Source organism: Melospiza melodia, chromosome 31 (assembly GCF_035770615.1).
Source record: "Melospiza melodia melodia isolate bMelMel2 chromosome 31, bMelMel2.pri, whole genome shotgun sequence".
NCBI classification, from domain to species: domain Eukaryota; kingdom Metazoa; phylum Chordata; class Aves; order Passeriformes; family Passerellidae; genus Melospiza; species Melospiza melodia.
The window spans coordinates 1910545-1929395 of NC_086224.1; the positions used below are offsets into that span (position 1 = coordinate 1910545).

Here is an 18851-nt window from a genome sequence, read left to right on the forward strand (position 1 = left end):
CGGTCTTGCTCCCCGTTCCCGTCTAAATCCCGCGTTCTGGTGCCGCCTCCTCTCCGCGGTCCCTGCGCTGCTCTCCGGTACCGGAACCCTCCCTTATCCCATCCGAACGCCGCGATTCTGGTCCTGGCACCTCTCCTGTCACCGCCTGCTGGCACCGGGGACCCCTCACTCCCCGTCCCGGTCCTTCTCCTCCTCCCGGTCTCCCTTGCACCGAGGACCCTCCCTATTCTGAGGCAGTGCCGCCGGTGTCCGCACCTGCTCCGTCCCCTTGGCACAGCCCCGCTCCCGGGACCCGCTCCCTGGCACTACCCCGCTCCCCTCTGTTCTGTCCGACCCACGGTTCCGGTCCCCGTTCCTGGCCCAGCCCCCGGTACCGGCTGCCTTGGGTGCTGATCGGCACCGTGCGCCGCCCCGGCCGGGCTGCCCCCACCGCGGCCGCTCGGCTCCGGCGCTGGGCAGCCCCGTCGGGCCCCGCCTCGGAGCCGGCCCCCGGGAGCGGCGGCAGCGGCGGCCACATCCCCCGGGGCCGCCCCCACCGGGCTGCCCTGCCCCGGCCGGCCCCGCCGCGCCCCGGCACCGGGACACCCCCGGAACGGGACCGGGGCACCCTCGGAACGGGACCGGGGCACCCCCGTAACGGGACCGGGGCACCCCCGGAGTGGCACCGGGGCTGTGCCAGGGGTCCGGTTACCGCCGCGGACGGGGCCGGGCTGCTCCGGGACTGGCACCGGGCTCCGACAGTGCCATGGGCACCCCCGGACCGGCACCGGGACCGCGCCCCCAGCGCTGCCGGCGGAGCACCCGAGGGCACGGCGGGCTCCGGGGAGGACAGGAGGCAGCAGCGGGGTCGCGGAAGGTCGGGAATGGGTCGGAGGGGGGGTCCCGGTCCCCTCCCAGCTCCCCCGCAGCCCCGGTGCCAGCCCGGGGTGACTGGGAGGGGAGCAGGTCGCGGGGAAATCGCGGGCACCGATGGCCTCATTTCCTGCAATATAAACCAGGTTTCCTGCGCTTCCTGCTCGGCCCCAAGCCGGGGGGGGGCGGCCGGGGGGGCCTGTGCCCCCCAGCCCTGCCATGGAGGGGCGGGGGGCGGCCCCAGGCGGGGCAGGATGGGTGGGGGGCCGGTTCCCCCGGTTCCCCCGGTTCCCGGGGCAGTTTCCGTTCCGGCTGCACGACCCTCGGTGCCGGGAGGTGAAGCCTCTGCTTTGCCCCTCATGTGGGGGAGCTCAGGCCGTACCCCGAAGCCCCCCAACACCCCCGAGGTCAGCAGGCAAGGAGTTGCCCTCGCTTGCAGCCCTGCCTGGAAGAAGCTCATTAACCCCAAGCAGGAAGAGGGTTAATTATGTCCCCATAGGGCCCATAAGGAGGGGCAGGACTGTGACCCCCCCCTCCAAGGCAGGGACACCCCACCCCTGCCCCTTTCCTACTCAGCCCTGCCCTTGGGAGGAATGAAACCCTAATATTTTTATATAAAAACCAGTCACTATTTATTTCTCCAAACAATTTCTGTTGTAACAGACCCAACATACACACGAGGAGCTGGAGAAGGGGGGGATTGTCCCCTGCACCCCAGGCCTCCCCATTAGGGACCCCCAAAGGCCTCAGGGTGGCCAGGGGACAACCAGTGTCCCCCTGCAGCCCCAGAGTGACACAGGGGTGGGGTGTGGAGCGGCTCCGGGCACAGGACAGGTGGGGCAGCATTTCAAACTCAACCAGACCCCAGGGAGCAGCCAGGGGAGGTCGGGGTGGGTGGGGGGGGGTCCCAGCCATTGTTGCACGAGGTATGTAAATGTGGGGGTGGGGCGGGGGGGGCTGCAGCCAGCACAGCCTCGGGGGGGGGACCCCACACCCCTTGGGGACGTGGCTCAAGGCCAAGGCTCAGCAGCACAAGAGCTGAGACAGAGCAGGGGGGGCGCGACCCTAAAGGTGTCTCAGCTTTCCCTGAGGGGCTCCGATGTCCCTGAGGCTCCAGGCGCTGTCAGGGCCAGCTCTGGGGCTGGCAGCCACCCTGGTGGCCACCACAGTGAGGAGAGAGGAGGGGGACACGTCCCTGTGCCCCGCTGTCCCCCAGCCCTAGCAGGGCTTGCTGCGGGTCCTGCAGCGCGTCACGGGCAGCGGCAGCTTGTGCAGACCTGGACACGGGGGAGAGTGTGAGAGCCAGGCTGGGGCACGGGGGACACCCCAGCAGCCACCCCTGTGTCCCCACGTCCTCACCAAAGGCACGGATGAGCTCGGCCTGCACTGCCCAGGAGACCCTTTTGACCAGGCACAGCGTGGTGAGCCCAGCAAAGCCCATGTTGTACAGGAAGACGATGTAGAAGTTCCCCAACCAGTTGAAGCGGCCAAAATCCCCCAGGAGGTCAAAACGGGTGATGCCTGCACAGGGTGGGGGTACATTGGTCAGGGCACCCCCATTTTGGGCTCACCCCCATGCAGGCATCACCCTGATCCCCTCTGGGAGCTCACCCAGTGTCCTGGAGAAGACAGGCAGGGCTGAGCTGAGCACCAGCAAGGAGACACAGTTCCCAATGATCTGGGGAGAAGGAGGAGGTTTGGGGAAGGAACTTTCCAGATGCCAGGGAACCACAGAGGGGTCCTGGCACTGTCCTCCCGTGTGGGAGGGACACACAGAGTAGGGAAAGGGTCTTGCACCCCCACAGGAGCCCCCCAGCCGCACCCTGCTGCTCCCACCTTGGTGAGGGGGGTGCCCTGCCTCTCTGGCAGCAGCCGAGTGAACAGGGGGGAGCTGTAGAAGCCCACGACAGAGGAGAGCATTAGGTAGCTGCAAAGAGTGTTAAGGAGGAAAACAGCATGGGCTGGCACTGGGAATAATGTTGGGGACACAGGGGACATGGCTGGGGACACAAGTGCCCGCCTGAAGGATACAAAATGAGCACGACCTGCAGCGCAGCTCCAAAGGAACCAAAGATGGAGAAGGAAACCTGGCCCAGGGACGCATCCTGCAGGAAGAGGAGGGAGCAGGTTGGGGAGGAATGGTCCCCAGAGCTGCCAGGCACACCACCCTGAGCTGTGCCATGCCCCCAGGTGGGTAGGGGGATGCTCCTTGTCGGTGGGTACCTGGATGCCCCTTGGCATGGCAGCATCGTCCAGCAGCAGCTCCAGGACGTGGAAGCAGACAATGAGCACAGAGATGCCCTGGCAGGAGCAGGGAGGGAGTGATGGTGGTGCTGAGGATGGGGACAGCACCCCCAGCTCCCCTGAGAGCCCTGAACTCACTGTGAGTGCCAGCAGGCCCAGCATGGCCAGGGGGTAGCCCAGGTTCCTCTGCCAGGGCGATGCTCGGTGCCGCAGCTCTGTGGGGAGGAGGTGCCCAGGTGAGAGGGGGGCACAGGGCAGCAGATTGAGGGGGCAGGATGGGGGGTGCCAGCCCCCAGCCCATCTCCCTCCATGGATTTCCAGTGCCCAGTTCTCCCAGTGCCAGGCTGGAGGGCACCCAGTGTCCCCTTCCCCTGCCCAGGCTCCTCACCCAACTTCCTCCTCTTGCTCCGGATGGCGAAGAATTGCTCCCGCAGCATCTCCATGTCCAGATTCAGCCAGCAGGAAGCTTTGCCTGCTGGGGAGAGACCCAAGGGGCTCAGGAGGGATGAGGTGGGGTAGAGGATCCCCCAATGCACCCCGTGCCCCCCTTTGCCAAGCAGCAGCACCCACCAGAGCGGATCCTGTGGGACACAGCGGCTTCCTCAAACCTCGTGCAGCTCAGCTGCTCATCCAGGTCCTCCAGGAGCTGCAAGGGTGGGTGAGGAGCCTGTGAGTGGCTGCTGGGCTGTGTGGATGGCAGCCCTGGGGACAGTCACCCCCAAATCTGGGGCAGGGGGATTGTGGGGTGACGCCTTACCCGGGGTTTCACCAGCAGCTTCCCAGTGACGGTGAACATGGTGGAGAGGCCAAAGGGGGTGCACACTGTGGTGGGAGGAGAGGCTGAACAGGAGGTGTCCCATCATCCTACCCCTCCTCACACCCTCAGAAGGATCCTGGAGACTTCAGCCACGAGCCATGACCCCCTCCAGACCCCATTTGGATGGAGCAGAGCCTCGTGAGGACACAACTTACACAGCAGCAGCAGGACACCGAAAAGCGAGATGCAGGAGTAGAGGTAGGGCAGGTAATATTCCCAGAGATCTGCAGAGACAGCAGGATCAGGCCAGTGGCACCAGAAACCCCTTGTTCCACTCAGTGCCAGGGTCTAGAGCCCAGCTCACCCACCGTAGAGTGACTGGCGACTGGCAGCGTCGTTGCCCACGATGGCAGATGCCACCCAGACCATGCCCAGCACCAGCAGGGTCAGCAGCAGCAGCACCACCGAGGTCTCGTACACCCTGGCCATGATGCCCTGCAGGAGCTGGGTTAGCAGAGAGTCACAAAAGGTGGGGACAGGGAGGGGGACAAGTGCAGGATCACCCACCTTCTTGGACCCTGCAAACCCCTCTGACTCGGTGAAGAAGTAGGCAAAGGGCATGAGGAAGACCAGGGACATGTTGGAGAAGAGGAAAACCAAATTCCAGAGGCCTGGAAGAGGGGGGACAGCGTGGGGTGAGCTCCCAAGCAGGGCAATGCTAACCTCAAAGATTTTGGGGACACCCCAGGGTCACCCACCATGGATGAGGGAGCCGTTCAGCCACTGGATGTAGTAATTCTGGGGGAAGGAGAGCAGCACCTCGTTGCTGATGATGGAGAAGGGCAGGAGCAGGACAGCACCCAGTGCCACAGCCAGGGTGAAGGTACAGAGCCCCAAGCTGCCACGGGGACAAGAATCACTCTGGGTCAGGGTCCCTCTGGCTGTCACAATCCCAGTTTTACCCCCCAGCACACAGGACATGGTGTCCTGGCTGAGGAAGAGGATGAGGAAGGGGACAAACAGGAACTCACGCAATCCTGTTGACAGCGGCGTCCTCGTCATCGTGAACTGTGGGGACAAAATCCCAAACCAAAGGGCTGGGGGAGAGGCAGGGCTGCCCAAAGCATCACTGCCTGTCCCTGCCCAAGTTCTCCCCTCTCCAAATGCTGCAGAAATCCTCCCAGGGAATTCTGGCTTTGCTCCCACCTAGGGCAGCAATTGGTGTCACATTCATGGTGGGACTGGGGGTGCTGGGGGAGGCCGAAAGCAATGAGGAAGAGGAAGAACCCTCAAAGGATGAATTTGTCTTGAGGGCTGCCTGGCTCTGGCAGCTCCCACTCCCTTACCTGCTGTGAAATCCGTGTGCTTCTTAAAGTGGGTTATGACGAAGTGGCAGAGGATGTAGAGGCTGGCAAAGAGCAGGGCACAGATCTGTGGGCACAGGAGTGTGGGCATGCCCTGAGGGGATGCTGCCAGCCCTGGGGCTTGTCAGCTCCACCCTATTTGTTTTTCCACTCCTGGTTCCACCCCACTGGTGCGCTCAGACCTCTCTGTTCAATGGGCACTGCACCCAGGGCTCACACACGGGTGCCCACAACCTGGCACAGCACCCAGACCGGGGTGGGGGAGCTGAAAACCCACCCAAGATCAGCCCGTGCTGGCAAATCTGTGACCCCCGTGGGACATCCCTGATCTGCTGGATCCCACAGCCCTGGCCTTGCTGGCAGAGCCACGAGGGCAGCCTTGAGTCAGGAGCCAAGGACATCTGCGGTGTCCCTGCTGCCCCCGCTGGAACGCCGAGGTCAGGCCAGCGCAGGCGATGTTCGGGGAACACGGCGACCTTTCATCCCTCTGGGAACGCGGCAGGATGAGGAAAGGTCGCCTGAATCCTCCACCTTGGCACAGGTGCAGCGGGAAGCAGCAGGGGCACCTCCCTCCTGCCTGCCTAGGGGTGCTCTGAGCCCACCTGAGGGTGCCCAGGATGTGCCAGTGGGGTACAGGGAGCCCCCAAAGCTGGTCCAGCTCTGCACTCCCAGAAGGGCAGCACCCAGCGGGTCCTTGTGCTCCTGCTCCCACCCAGTGAAGGGTCTCAGGCCACAGATTCCCTCCTGCCATGGCCTGTACCCCACAAACCGATGCTCTGCCTGCTGGGGGGACCCCCAACTCCTCCTCTACTCAGTGAAGTTGGGCTGAGTAAGTTTTGTCTGCCAAACCAGGAGCTCCTGGCTGAGATGTAGCACCCCAAGATGGAGGTCTGGGGGCTCCAGGGCCACCAGCTCTGCCCTGTAGGCACCAAATGTGGCTGTGCCAAGGTAGCGCTGGCACTGCTGGTCACAGCCCCCTTGGTTGCCGTGTCCACAGCACCCCCAAGGCCCCTGGGAGATGCCAGGACCGGGACATCCAGGTCACCCCCATCCCTGAGCAGAGGAGCAAACCCAGCTGTGTCCGAGGTTTAGGGGCTCCTGAGGGTCCTGCTGGCCTGGGGACAAGGACAGAGCCAGGAGCCTGGCACGGGGCTGGGCCGGCTCTGACACCACCACAGCCTCCCAGCACGAGGGGAGAGCGGCTGGGACTGCTGGAACCGGCAGAGGGGTCGCGGCAGGAGCTCAGGAGGGTCCAGCCCTGGCACCCCGATATCTGTTGGGCACACGCGGCCGCGGCGGCTCTGGCCCCGATAAGCGCGGGGTGTGGAGCCCTGCCACAGCCGCGCGATCCGGACGGTCCCATGGAGAGCTGCGAGCTCCAAGCCACCCTTCCCATCTCTCCCCGCCACACCGATCCCTTTCCCCGCCGCCCCCAGGCACTCACGATGCACTCGCGGACCCTCTCGTGGAAGAGCTGCTCCCGCACGGCCAGCGCGTCCTGCTCCACAGGGGCCATTCTGCGGCCAGCATGGCAGGGCCGGGCAGAGGCAGGGCAGGACGGCAAGGCCGGTACCGCCACGCCGCTCCGGTACCGTTCCGGTAACGCCGCTCGGAGCCCGCCGGGTCCAGCCCAGCGCCGCCGTTGAGGCCCCGCCCCTCCCGTGGCCCCGCCCCCTACGCGCTACAAAGTATCCGCTCCCTCACGGGATGAACGGCCAGGCAGGCCCCGCCCCCTGCCGCCTATTGGCTAAGAGGCTTGAATGAGGCGGAGCTCATTGGCTGAAGTGCGGCGCGCCGCGCGCTGATTGGCGGAGCCCGCCCGCCGCCGCTCCCACGGGCTGGCGGCCCCAGTGCAGCCACCGGAATTAGGAGCAGGGATGGAGTTAATCCCGGGCCGGGGATAATCCCGGGTGTGTTAATCACGGAGGGGGGCAGGGCTGAGCTGCCGAGCGCGGGGGGCACCCGGCAGGGCACGGCCCCGCTCATAGGCAGCACATGAAGGAACGCAGCAGCACTCAGGGTGAGGCCCCACCCTGTGGAACGCAGCGATGTGAGGGCATCACCCCCCCCAGCCCTGCTGGGCAGCTCGGGTAACAGCGGTACCATGCCAGCTGCCCGACTGGGCACAGACAATAGAGACAGTCTGTTCCCATGGGACGGGGCCAGCCGGCCAGGGTGAGAGCGGGCACTGACACAGAGGGTTTGTATCCGACACAGCGTAGCTTCTCTTAAAGCCTTTTATTCACAGACACGGTAAAATCACAGACACATGGAAAATCTGCATGATCACATCCGAGAGGGCAGCACATCCCTGGCCGAGCCCACAGAGCCAAACCCCACGCAGTGCACAAGGAAGCTCAAGTGTTTGAAGCAGACATTTCGTGGACATGCGACAGCGACAGAAGGAACCCAGTTTAGTATTCCTCCCCTTCCTCCTCTCCCTCCCCTTCCACAGAATCCACCCCCACCTCCTCATAATCCTTCTCCAGGGCTGCCATATCCTCACGGGCCTCCGAGAACTCGCCCTCCTCCATGCCCTCCCCCACGTACCAGTGCACAAAGGCCCTCTTGGCGTACATCAGGTCAAACTTGTGGTCCAGGCGGGCCCAGGCCTCGGCGATGGCCGTGGTGTTGCTCAGCATGCACACAGCCCTCTGCACCTTGGCCAGGTCACCGCCGGGCACCACCGTGGGTGGCTGGTAGTTGATGCCCACCTTGAAACCAGTGGGGCACCAGTCCACAAACTGGATGCTACGCTTGGTTTTGATGGTGGCGATGGCGGCGTTGACATCCTTGGGCACCACGTCCCCGCGGTACAGCAGGCAGCACGCCATGTACTTGCCGTGCCGAGGGTCACACTTGACCATCTGGTTGGCCGGCTCAAAGCAGGCGTTGGTGATCTCAGCCACCGAGAGCTGCTCGTGATAAGCCTTCTCAGCAGAGATAACCGGGGCATAGGTGGCCAGAGGGAAGTGGATGCGGGGGTAGGGCACCAGGTTGGTCTGGAATTCTGTCAGGTCGACGTTCAGGGCTCCGTCAAAGCGCAGAGAGGCCGTGATGGAGGACACGATCTGGCTGATGAGGCGGTTCAGGTTGGTGTAGGTGGGGCGCTCGATGTCCAGGTTGCGGCGGCAGATGTCGTAGATGGCCTCGTTGTCCACCATGAAGGCGCAGTCGGAGTGCTCCAGGGTGGTGTGGGTGGTCAGGATGGAGTTGTAGGGCTCCACCACGGCCGTGGACACCTGCGGGGCTGGGTAGATGGAGAACTCCAGCTTGGACTTCTTGCCGTAGTCGACAGAGAGGCGCTCCATGAGCAGGGAGGTGAAGCCAGAGCCGGTGCCACCGCCAAAGCTGTGGAACACCAGGAAGCCCTGCAGCCCTGTGCACTGGTCAGCCTGAGAGGTTGGGAAGGAGAAAACAAGACCAAACTGTCAGGAATTCTGAACTTCAGCTGTTACTGAAGTTGCTGACTTGCCCAGGAAGACACATTATTTCCCACAAGGATTTCAGAATTTTGGGGCACCGCTGTCCATTCCACTTCCAGCCACAGCACCCTGTGATCCAGCATGACCTGCCCTCAGGGGAAGGGACCCCTTCCTGCCCCCTCCCTTCAGCTGCTGCCTCCTATGACCCAGGCAATCTGCTTGGGGGAAGGGGCAATCCACAAGAGCTGCCCCAGCAAGAGTTAAATACTCAGCACAGCTGCTCATAAGCAGTTGGTCAAGCAGGATCAGCATCCAGATCAAGGAGAAACCTCACATGACCTTAAAAAGGGGTAAAATAAGGTTTTTCCAGGGATTGAAATGACACAGAATCCCACAAGCCCCATCACACCCCTGGAACATGCCAAGCTCAAGGTGAACATCCTGTGCTGGTGGGGTTGCAGAGCCTTGAAAAAAGGGATTCATGTCAAGGGGAAGGCAAGGGGCTGATCCTGATCACTGAGAGCATCCAGACCCCATAGGGAGCCACGATGTGCTGCAGGCTGACACAACAAATCCATCCAGATCCTGGAGGCACAACAGGTCCCACCAGGAAGGTATGAAGTCTCTCCTGTCACAACCCAGGCCTGATCCCTCCTGGCACAACTCTCTGCCCTAAAGCGCTGATGGGCTGAGAAGGACCTGCCCAGGCACACGCGGAGCTTCCCTTTGTCCCCACATCCCCCGCGGGGACAAACCCACGCCACGAGCCCCCCCCAGCGCCCCTACCAGCTTGCGGATGCGGTCGAGCACCAGGTCGATGATCTCCTTGCCGATGGTGTAGTGCCCGCGGGCGTAGTTGTTGGCCGCATCCTCCTTGCCCGTGATCAGCTGCTCGGGGTGGAAGAGCTGCCGGTACGTGCCCGTGCGCACCTCGTCTGCGGGGACAGCCCCGGGCCCCGTTAGCAGCCGGCGCCCGCCGCCAGCGCCCGCCCCGCCCCGCCCGCCGGCCGCCCCCCGCGCGCTCACCGATCACCGTGGGCTCCAGGTCCACGAACACGGCCCGGGGCACGTGCTTGCCGGCGCCCGTCTCGCTGAAGAAGGTGTTGAACGAGTCGTCCCCCCCGCCGATGGTCTTGTCGCTGGGCATCTGCCCGTCGGGCTGGATGCCGTGCTCCAGGCAGTACAGCTCCCAGCACGCATTGCCGATCTGCACGCCCGCTTGGCCCACGTGGATGGAGATGCACTCGCGCTGCGGGGGCACACGGCACTGGGTCACCCCTCCTGTCCCCCCTCAGCACCCACCGGGCTGGGAAGGGTCCCTCCTCAAGGCTGGATGGAGGCAGGTCCTGCCCCAGGTGCTCCCGTTGTGCTCAGCTTTGGGGGTGCCATCCTGCTGCCCCTTCCCCAGGAGCTGAGACCCTGCACCAGTTGGTGCCCTTCACCCTGCACACCCCACAGAGCCGCCAATTGGGGTTCCTCAGGGTTAATGCTGCTCCCCACTACTCCCAATCCCCAATGAGACAGGGACACTGAACCCCCCCTGTGCAGGGACAGGGACACCCCCACATCCCAGGGAACATCTCAGCGTGCTCAGCTCCGATGCTCCTGTCCTGCCCCTCCAGGCAGCTACGACCCTGCCTTCGGTGGGCTGAAAAGATCTCACAGGGCCTCAAGCTCAGCACCCCCAAACCCCACTTGTGCCCTAGTGCCACCCCAATGAGTGGCTGAGCTCTGCTGGGGCCACCCAAGATCCGAGGAGCGATCTGTAGGGTGACATCCGTGCTTGGGAACAGACCGCAGCCACCTGTGGGGATGCCACCACCCCGCAGCTGCCACCATCTGCTCCCAAATGGCGCCCTGGGAGGACATTTTCCAGCCGGGCAGCCTGGGCAGGGCGAGGTCGGGAGGAGGAGGAGGAGGAAGAGGAAGCTGAGCGCTGCAGCAGCTGACCCGGATCGGCGGGGATGGGCCGGTGGCGTCACCCCCGGAGGGTCGCGCACATTCCCGGCCGCTCCCTGCACATTCCCCACCTGCTCCCCGCGTTCCTCCCGCCCGGGTCGGGGGGAGCCCGTGGTTTGGGGGGGTCTGGAGCGGAGGGTGACCCCCATGAGCCATGGAGGGGGATGGGGATCACCGGCTCGGGTAGGGGGGGAAAAATGGAATTTTGTGTTTCGGGGCAGAGTGAGGTTGTGTGGGGGGGTGGGTCTAGGATGGATTGAGGGGGGAAGGGTGGGTATGGGGGGGGGCGGGGCTGTGCCCAGGGCGAGGGGCGGGGCTGTGCCCTCGCCGCGCGCCTTCCCGCGCGCGGGAACGGTAACGGTCGGGCTGACCCCGCCCCCAGCGGTGGGCTACCGGAGGCCACGTGCGGCCACCGCAAGAGCGCCGTGACCCCCCCCCCCACCCTCGCCCCCCAGGAGATACTCCCTCCATCAAGGACCTCATCCTCCATCCCTGCTCAACACCCCCATCCCCTCCTCTACCCACCCACGTCCCCATCCGTACCCCCCATCCCCTCCCAACTTCCCGACATGGTGCCCCCCACCCTTTTACCCCTCCGCTTTATTTCATTCCCCTGCCCCCGAAATCTCCCCCCCCCCCCCCCCGCCACTCCTTCCTCCTCCTCTCCTCACCTCCCCTCCGCACCCATTTCCCCCAATCCCCCGCGCCCCCAGACCCATCCGCGCTCCTCCTCTCCCCCTCCATGCCCCGGGCCCATCCCCCGGGATTTTGCAGCCCCTTCCCCTCACCATGGCTGCGGCTCGGTTACTCGTCCCGACAAGCAAGGAATCGACGCAAGTACCAGCTACCGCCGCCCCCGGGCGCCCCCATATATACCGGCCCGGGGGGCGGGCCGAGCGCCCCCGCCCCGCGCTCCTATTGGCGGCAAAACCCATCCATCAACGCCATCGCATCGCTGATTGGCTGAGACGAGTGGCGCGCTCCGCCTCCTCCGCCCTCCGCGCTGCGGGGCTTTTTGGGGGGGGGTAGAAACGGGGACCCTCCCGCCGTGGGGTGCAGCGCCCTTCACCCCCCACAGCTTGGAGAGCGGGGTACGGGGGGATCTGACCCGCCTATGGTGCTCTGTCCCCCCTATAACGCGTTTGGGGCGTAGAATGGGGGGGCACAGCCGTTCCCGCCCGTCCCCCCCCCCCCCCCCCCCCTCTTCCGCCGCCCCTCCCGCCCGGTGCGGCTCCGCTGCGGAGGAAAACTGCGACATGGAGCGGGGGTGGGGGGGGGAGCGGCGGCCGCACGTGCTGCCGCGCCCGGTGTCGTTCCCCGCCGTCCCCGCGTTGTTAATCGGCTTCTCCTTGCCGACCCCCCCCCCCTCCCCACTCCTATCCCTGCCCCATCTGCACCGCTCTCCCCCCCCCCCCCGCCCCCCCAGGATTATTTGCACCCCGGGGGTCCCTCCCAGACCATCTGCAGCCTGAGCAGCCCCCCCCCACTCAGCACCCCCCCGGCCCAGCTGTACCCCTGGGTCCCACCGCCATGGGGGGGTCCGGGCTCCCCCCCGCGGGGTTCGCACATTTTGGGGTGAGGGGGAGGATGGACCCCGTTTTTCAGGGTGGGGTTTTTCTCACCACCGTGAGCGCCATAACACAGGGGGCGTCCCACCGTGCCCCCCAGCATGGGGCAGCTCCGTGCCACGGAGAGCACCGGGGGGATGGGATGGGATGGAATGGGATGGGATGGGGGGGGGGAAGCATCCCCAGCCCCCACTTAATCCGCGCAGCTATTTGCACCCAATAATCCCCTTCCTGTTTTGCCAAGAGCTTTGCGGAAAACCCAGCGGCCACTTCGGCAGCACACGCTGCTGGGTTGGAGGGGGGGGGGGGGAGGAGAAAAGGGGGCTCCGCATCCCCTCCCCACCCCACCCCGGGGGTCACCGGGGCAGCCGAGCCCAACAACCGGCGCTGGCTCGGTTGCAGCATCCGCCGCAGCTGCATTGCAGCGCTGACGTGGCTTCCCCGCCATTTGCCTCGCTGCCCGCGTGTCCGCATGGCCGCTCCGGTCCCACCGGCAAAGAACCGGCTGCCCCCCACCCCCCCCTTCGAGCTGCTCCCACCCCGGTGTCAGTTTGGGGGTCCCGGGTGGGATTTGGTGCTGGAAGTGCTGGTGCCGGTTCTGTTTGCGGAATGGGTGTGCTGTGGAGGGGGGGTTTGTTACACACACACACACACATCCACCCCCCCGCTGAATTCCCCGTGCATCACGTCAGCTCTGGAATGGTGTTAGGAAGTGTTTTGGGTGGCTGAAAAACCGAGCAAAAGCAGGTTTAGTGTTAAAGTGAAAGTGCACAAAATTCACCGGTGACTTCCCTCTGTGACTCAGAAGTGGAAGACGACAGAGGAAAATGGGGCTGAAATTTAAAACCGATCTGTGCAAAACTAGATTTGGCCAAAAAATTAATTAAAGGGAGGCTGGAGATAGGAAAATAATGCTCAAATGGAATAATAATCGAGATCTTCCCACTGAGTCAGAAGGGGCAGAATGGACCCCCTGCCCCATTGTCAAACTGAGCCCTGGGCTTTACCAACAGTTTAAGCCTAAAGGTTTAAGAGCACTTAATCCAGAGCTTAATTTAAATCATTTACCAACAGATTCATATAAAATTTACTGTAGGCACAACAGTAACACTGTTACAGGCCTATTTTTTTTATGAATCTAAAGCACTTAAGAAGGAATCCGAGATCCACGTTCCTGGGACATTTGCTGTAAATATTCACCCTTGCACACACACATACCTGAAGAGCATGTGCAGATGTAAATACCTGTAAAAAATCCACCTTGAGTTCAGTATTGACATCAGTGCCTTTGTGTCTTCTCAACAGGCCAAGGGTCGAGCCCCAGTTCTGGGGGATCAGCCCAAGCTCTGCTCACCCTCCAAGAATCCCAAACTTGTGAGTTCACCATCCCTGAGAGTTCTCCTGCTGAACCCAGGGTGGGGGGGGGGGGGTCTCACTATTTTAACACTGGTTTTAACACTGTAAATATTGGCTTTTTAGTAATCCTAATTTTCTGTCCAGGCTACAATTTGTATCTTCCTCTGAAAGCTCCATAACAAACATGTTGTCGCACTTGGGTTGTCCTTCAGAAAAAAAAAATTACTTCCCAAGGCTGTTCCTTAGAATCAGGGAATTGGTTTGACAACAAAAAATTCCTGGGAGCTGCTGGACTTGAGGAGCTTGGCCCTGGTGCTGCTCATCAAGGCTTAGCCTGAGCTCAGAGTGCAGAAGAGGGAGGGGTGCAGGACACAAATGAGGGTCCCAGAACACAAATGAGGGTCCCAGGGGTCCTCCCCAGCTGCATCACCCTCTCAAGTTTCACTCTGCATTCAGCTTCCCCTTCATTATTTATCCCTGCGTGGAGCCGTGAGGGTCAGAGTGAAAGGAGAGGAAAGGGAGGGTGAAGAGGCTCCCCCCCATTCAAGAGGTAAAAAGAGAGGGAGGGTGAAAAGGCTCCCCTCATTCCAGGAGGCTGAAATGACATTTTCCCCTCCCCCTCTGTGGCTGGGACCAACAGGGCCAATTCCTCATCCCTCAAAGAGCCAGAAGAACTTGAGGACACATTGGCTGGATAAAAGAACCCTCATCCCCAGCACTCTCACCCACCCGTGGTGGGCAGAGCTTCCCCTCCCCATCCCCAGGGTAATGCAGCCCCTCCCCTGCCCAGGATGAGGAGGTAGCAGAGATACCAAAGATTTCTGTTAAACGGGGGCCTTCAGGCATCTCCAGCCCACCCTGAGGAGTTAAAACCCACAATGTGCTCACTTGATTCCTGGTACTGAAATATCCAACCCTCTCCACTTCCCCAGCACTTGGGGTGGGGGCACAACACCGAGCCCACCAGGATGAGGAAGGAGCATGGGTTTGGGAGGACTCAGCACCCCAAAACCCCCAGCACACGCTCAGGGACAGGGTGGAGACCCTGAGTGGGGACAGGGACTGCAGGGCCGTGTCATGTGCAGGTGGGGACAGCGTCAAAGCCAGGCAGGGACACATTGCCACAGGGAGTGAAGACACCAGAGGCAGGGTAAGACAGGGAATGCTTTTTATTCAGACCCACAGGAGAGGACGGGTGGGTCCATCACAGACTTTTTTTTCCATTGAAGCACAGACCATTGACAGGACAGAGCGCGGCACACACACTGCTACAGACCCCGCGGGGCCTTCAACTAATTTATGTTCCCTGTTCCAGCAGCACCCTCGTGACTTTAGTATTCCTCCCCTTCCTCCTCTCCCTCCCCTTCCACAGAATCCACCCCCACCTCCTCGTAATCCTTCTCCAGGGCTGCCATATCCTCACGGGCCTCCGAGAACTCGCCCTCCTCCATGCCCTCCCCCACGTACCAGTGCACAAAGGCCCTCTTGGCGTACATCAGGTCAAACTTGTGGTCCAGGCGGGCCCAGGCCTCGGCGATGGCCGTGGTGTTGCTCAGCATGCACACAGCCCTCTGCACCTTGGCCAGGTCGCCGCCGGGCACCACCGTGGGCGGCTGGTAGTTGATGCCCACCTTGAAACCAGTGGGGCACCAGTCCACAAACTGGATGGTGCGCTTGGTCTTGATGGTGGCGATGGCGGCGTTGACATCCTTGGGCACCACGTCCCCGCGGTACAGCAGGCAGCACGCCATGTACTTGCCGTGCCGAGGGTCACACTTGACCATCTGGTTGGCCGGCTCAAAGCAGGCGTTGGTGATCTCAGCCACCGAGAGCTGCTCGTGATAAGCCTTCTCAGCAGAGATAACCGGGGCGTAGGTGGCCAGAGGGAAGTGGATGCGGGGGTAGGGCACCAGGTTGGTCTGGAATTCCGTCAGGTCGACGTTCAGGGCTCCGTCAAAGCGCAGAGAGGCCGTGATGGAGGACACGATCTGGCCTATCAGCCTGTTGAGGTTGGTGTAGGTGGGGCGCTCGATGTCCAGGTTGCGGCGGCAGATGTCGTAGATGGCCTCGTTGTCCACCATGAAGGCACAGTCGGAGTGCTCCAGGGTGGTGTGGGTGGTCAGGATGGAGTTGTAGGGCTCCACCACGGCCGTGGACACCTGCGGGGCTGGGTAGATGGAGAACTCCAGCTTGGACTTCTTGCCGTAGTCGACAGAGAGGCGCTCCATGAGCAGGGAGGTGAAGCCAGAGCCGGTGCCACCGCCAAAGCTGTGGAACACCAGGAAGCCCTGCAGCCCTGTGCACTGGTCAGCCTGAGAGGTTGGGAAGGGGAAAACAAGACCAAACTGTCAGGAATTCTGAACTTCAGCTGCTACTGAGTTCCCCTGCAAGGAAAATTTTCCTCCCAGGATCTCAGGACCTTCCCACCAGGTCCACGGAAAGGGACCCTGTCCTGCAGGGATTTGGGGACACTCTGTAGAGACAAAGAGGGCCATGTTTACTCCTTCCTCTCCGTGGCCTCACCAGGACCTTTGGGGGCTTTCCAGCAGTAGAGCCAGAGTCAGCAGGATGGGGACAGGGTCACACTGACTCACAGTGAATCACCCAGTAAAGCTGCTTGGCCTCTGGGGTGAGGCAGTGCCCAGGGGCACCTCAAAGGGCAGAATTGCCACTGGCTCAGCAGCAGAATGGAGACCAGTTTGGCCGTGAACTGTCACGGCCACATGACTCTGGAAGGGACCGGTTTGGGGCTGCCCGTCCCCAGCACACGCAGCTGGACTCGGCCACGTCAGGAGCCAAGTGGGAACAAAGAGGGAATTGCCAAGCTCAGCACCGGCAGCGCCCGGGGGCTGCGGCGCTGTGGAGCCGCTCCAGCTGCCGGCCAATGGCAGCCACTGCACAACAGGATTAACATTAATTAATAAATTAAATCTAAACCCAACCCAGCGAGTCTGCAAGGGAGAGCGAGACAGAACGGAGGCTTTGTCCTCCTCGCCCGCCACCTGCATCCCCCAGCGCCCCTACCAGCTTGCGGATGCGGTCGAGCACCAGGTCGATGATCTCCTTGCCGATGGTGTAGTGCCCGCGGGCGTAGTTGTTGGCCGCATCCTCCTTGCCCGTGATCAGCTGCTCGGGGTGGAAGAGCTGCCGGTACGTGCCCGTGCGCACCTCGTCTGCGGGGACAGCCCCGGGCCCCGTTAGCAGCCGGCGCCCGCCGCCAGCGCCCGCCCCGCCCGCCGGCCGCCCCCCGCGCGCTCACCGATCACCGTGGGCTCCAGGTCCACGAACACGGCGCGGGGCACGTGCTTGCCGGCGCCCGTCTCGCTGAAGAAGGTGTTGAACGAGTCGTCCCCCCCGCCGATGGTCTTGTCGCTGGGCATCTGCCCGTCGGGCTGGATGCCGTGCTCCAGGCAGTACAGCTCCCAGCACGCATTGCCGATCTGCACGCCCGCTTGGCCCACGTGGATGGAGATGCACTCGCGCTGCGGGGGCACACGGCACTGGGTCACCCCTCCTGTCCCCCTCCCCAGCTGTGGCACCAGCCCAGCGCTGTCACTGAGCTGGGAGGGGTCCCTTCCCGTGGCTGGATGGGGTCAGATCCTGCCCGGACACACCCATTGTTGTGGGTCTGGGGGTGCCCCCAGTGCAGGCGTGCCATCCTGTCCTGTGCCCATCGCTGCTGGCACCCCGCCTGTGGGGGATGGCGAGCTCAGCACTTGTGGCTCATCCTGCCCGGAGGGACTGGGGCTGCGCCCAGGGTGAGACAGGAGCCCCGGGGTTGCCATCCTGCCCCACCCTGCCCTGATGGGACCCAGCAAAGCCCCAGCGTGGCTCAGAACCTGCCCAGATGAGACCCAGGGTGGCTTAGAACCTGCCCAGATGAGACCCAGCAAAGCCCCAGGGTGGCTCAGAACCTGCCCAGATGAGACCCAGGGTGGCTTAGAACCTGCCCCGATGAGACCCAGCAAAGCCCCAGGGTGGCTCAGAACCTGCCCAGATGAGACCCAGCAAAGCCCCAGCGTGGCTCAGCACCGTGGGCTCCTCCTGCCCACCCGGATCCCCATCGAAGCAATGCCACGCCCAGTGCGGGACTGGGGGGTCCCATCCTGCCGTGCTTCGATTTCTGGTGCGGGATGGGGTGCTCAGCACTGGGGGGACACATTCCGCCCTGCCCACCCCTCACCAGGGACAATTTTTCCCTCTTTATATCGGGGCCACGCCCAGCGCAGGCTGAGGGCTCAGCACCGAGGCTTGGGGGGGGGGGGAAGAGGGTCCGTCCTGCCCGGTTTAACGGGAGCCACGCCCAGGGACGGACAGTGGCTCGGTACCGAAAGATGGAGTCCCGATTCTGCCCCTTTCATGCGGTGCCACGCCCAGTACAGGCTTAGCTCCGGGGACCCATCCTGCCCGGTTTAACGGGAGCCACGTCTGCTCCGGGCTCGGTACCGGCAGCCATCCTGTCGGGTTTGACCGCGTCTCGGGGTTTCACCCTGCCCGGTTTAACGGGAGCCACGCCCGGTGCAGGCTCAGGACTCGGTCCCGGGGGTCTCATCTTGGCCGGTTTAATGAGAACCACGCCCGGCGCGGTACCGTGGATCAGCGCCAGGGATTCATCCTGCCCGGTTTAACGGGAGCCACGCCCTATGGAAGCTCGGTGCCGAGTCCCGGGGGTCTCATCCTGCCCGGTTTAACGGGAGCCACGCCCTATGGAAGCTCCGTGCCGAGTCCCGGGGGTCCCATCCTGCCCGGTTTAACGGGAGCCACGCCCTATGGAAGCTTAGTCCTAAGTCCCGGAGGTCTCATCCTGCCCGGTTTAACGGGAGCCACGCCCGCTACGGGTTCGGGGGTCCCGGGGGAGGCAGGAAGACCCTTCCAGGCCCGTTTAACCGGAGCTACACTCGGGGCTGGGTCCCGAGCGGGCGACACATTTTACTCGGTGTAACGGGAGCCACGCCCGGTGCGGGGGGAGTCCCGGCGCCGAGGGCTCATCCCGGGAAGGGCGGACGAAAAGCCCTCGGGAATGGAGATCCGGAGGGGGTTGGGAATCAGAGAAAACGACGAGACGGGGGCCGGGGTGGGGGATGAAAACCGGAGACTACGATGGGAGGGTGGGGATTGGCACCGGGGAAAGGAAAACCACGGGGCCAGCGGGAATGGGGGGGACAAGAGAACAGGGACGGTGGGATTAGAGACAAAAATCCCGACCCCCCCCGCACCCCTCACCATGGCGGCGGTCGGTCCGGGGCGGTCTCACAGCCCGACGCTGAGGCGGTCGATGTAAGAGGCGCGGCGGAGCGCGGGGCTCGCTGCGGGGCTTTATAGCGGC

General features: G+C 63.4%; 3 protein-coding genes across 4 annotated transcripts; all 3 read right to left on the bottom strand.

The window, feature by feature from the left end:
• Positions 1-1824: 1824 nt before the first annotated feature.
• On the bottom strand, positions 1825-6779 carry LMBR1L (limb development membrane protein 1 like). Of its 2 annotated transcripts, none has more exons than XM_063179162.1 (17): positions 6662-6779; positions 5200-5284; positions 4885-4921; positions 4612-4751; positions 4421-4524; positions 4222-4348; positions 4069-4137; positions 3854-3918; positions 3667-3742; positions 3485-3568; positions 3235-3311; positions 3076-3153; positions 2884-2957; positions 2689-2779; positions 2464-2530; positions 2212-2373; positions 1825-2129 (listed from the first exon to the last, which is right to left on the bottom strand). In XM_063179162.1, the coding sequence occupies exons 1-17, from the start codon at positions 6731-6733 to the stop codon at positions 2071-2073; spliced, it is 1467 nt and encodes a 488-aa protein (XP_063035232.1). In that variant the 5' UTR covers positions 6734-6779; the 3' UTR covers positions 1825-2070. The 2 variants fall into 2 exon arrangements, with proteins under 2 accessions (XP_063035232.1, XP_063035230.1); XM_063179160.1 differs by having other exon boundaries at positions 3485-3571.
• Positions 6780-7440: 661 nt separating this feature from the next.
• On the bottom strand, positions 7441-11551 carry LOC134431173 (tubulin alpha-1B chain-like). The gene is made up of 4 exons (XM_063179159.1): positions 11390-11551; positions 9669-9891; positions 9429-9577; positions 7441-8612 (listed from the first exon to the last, which is right to left on the bottom strand). The coding sequence occupies exons 1-4, from the start codon at positions 11534-11536 to the stop codon at positions 7632-7634; spliced, it is 1500 nt and encodes a 499-aa protein (XP_063035229.1). The 5' UTR covers positions 11537-11551; the 3' UTR covers positions 7441-7631.
• A 3125-nt stretch (positions 11552-14676) lies between these two features.
• LOC134431175 (tubulin alpha-1A chain) lies at positions 14677-18851 on the bottom strand. Its single transcript, XM_063179163.1, has 4 exons — positions 18749-18851; positions 16785-17007; positions 16550-16698; positions 14677-15837 (listed from the first exon to the last, which is right to left on the bottom strand). Exons 1-4 carry the CDS (start codon positions 18749-18751, stop codon positions 14857-14859), a joined length of 1356 nt encoding a protein of 451 aa, XP_063035233.1. The 5' UTR covers positions 18752-18851; the 3' UTR covers positions 14677-14856.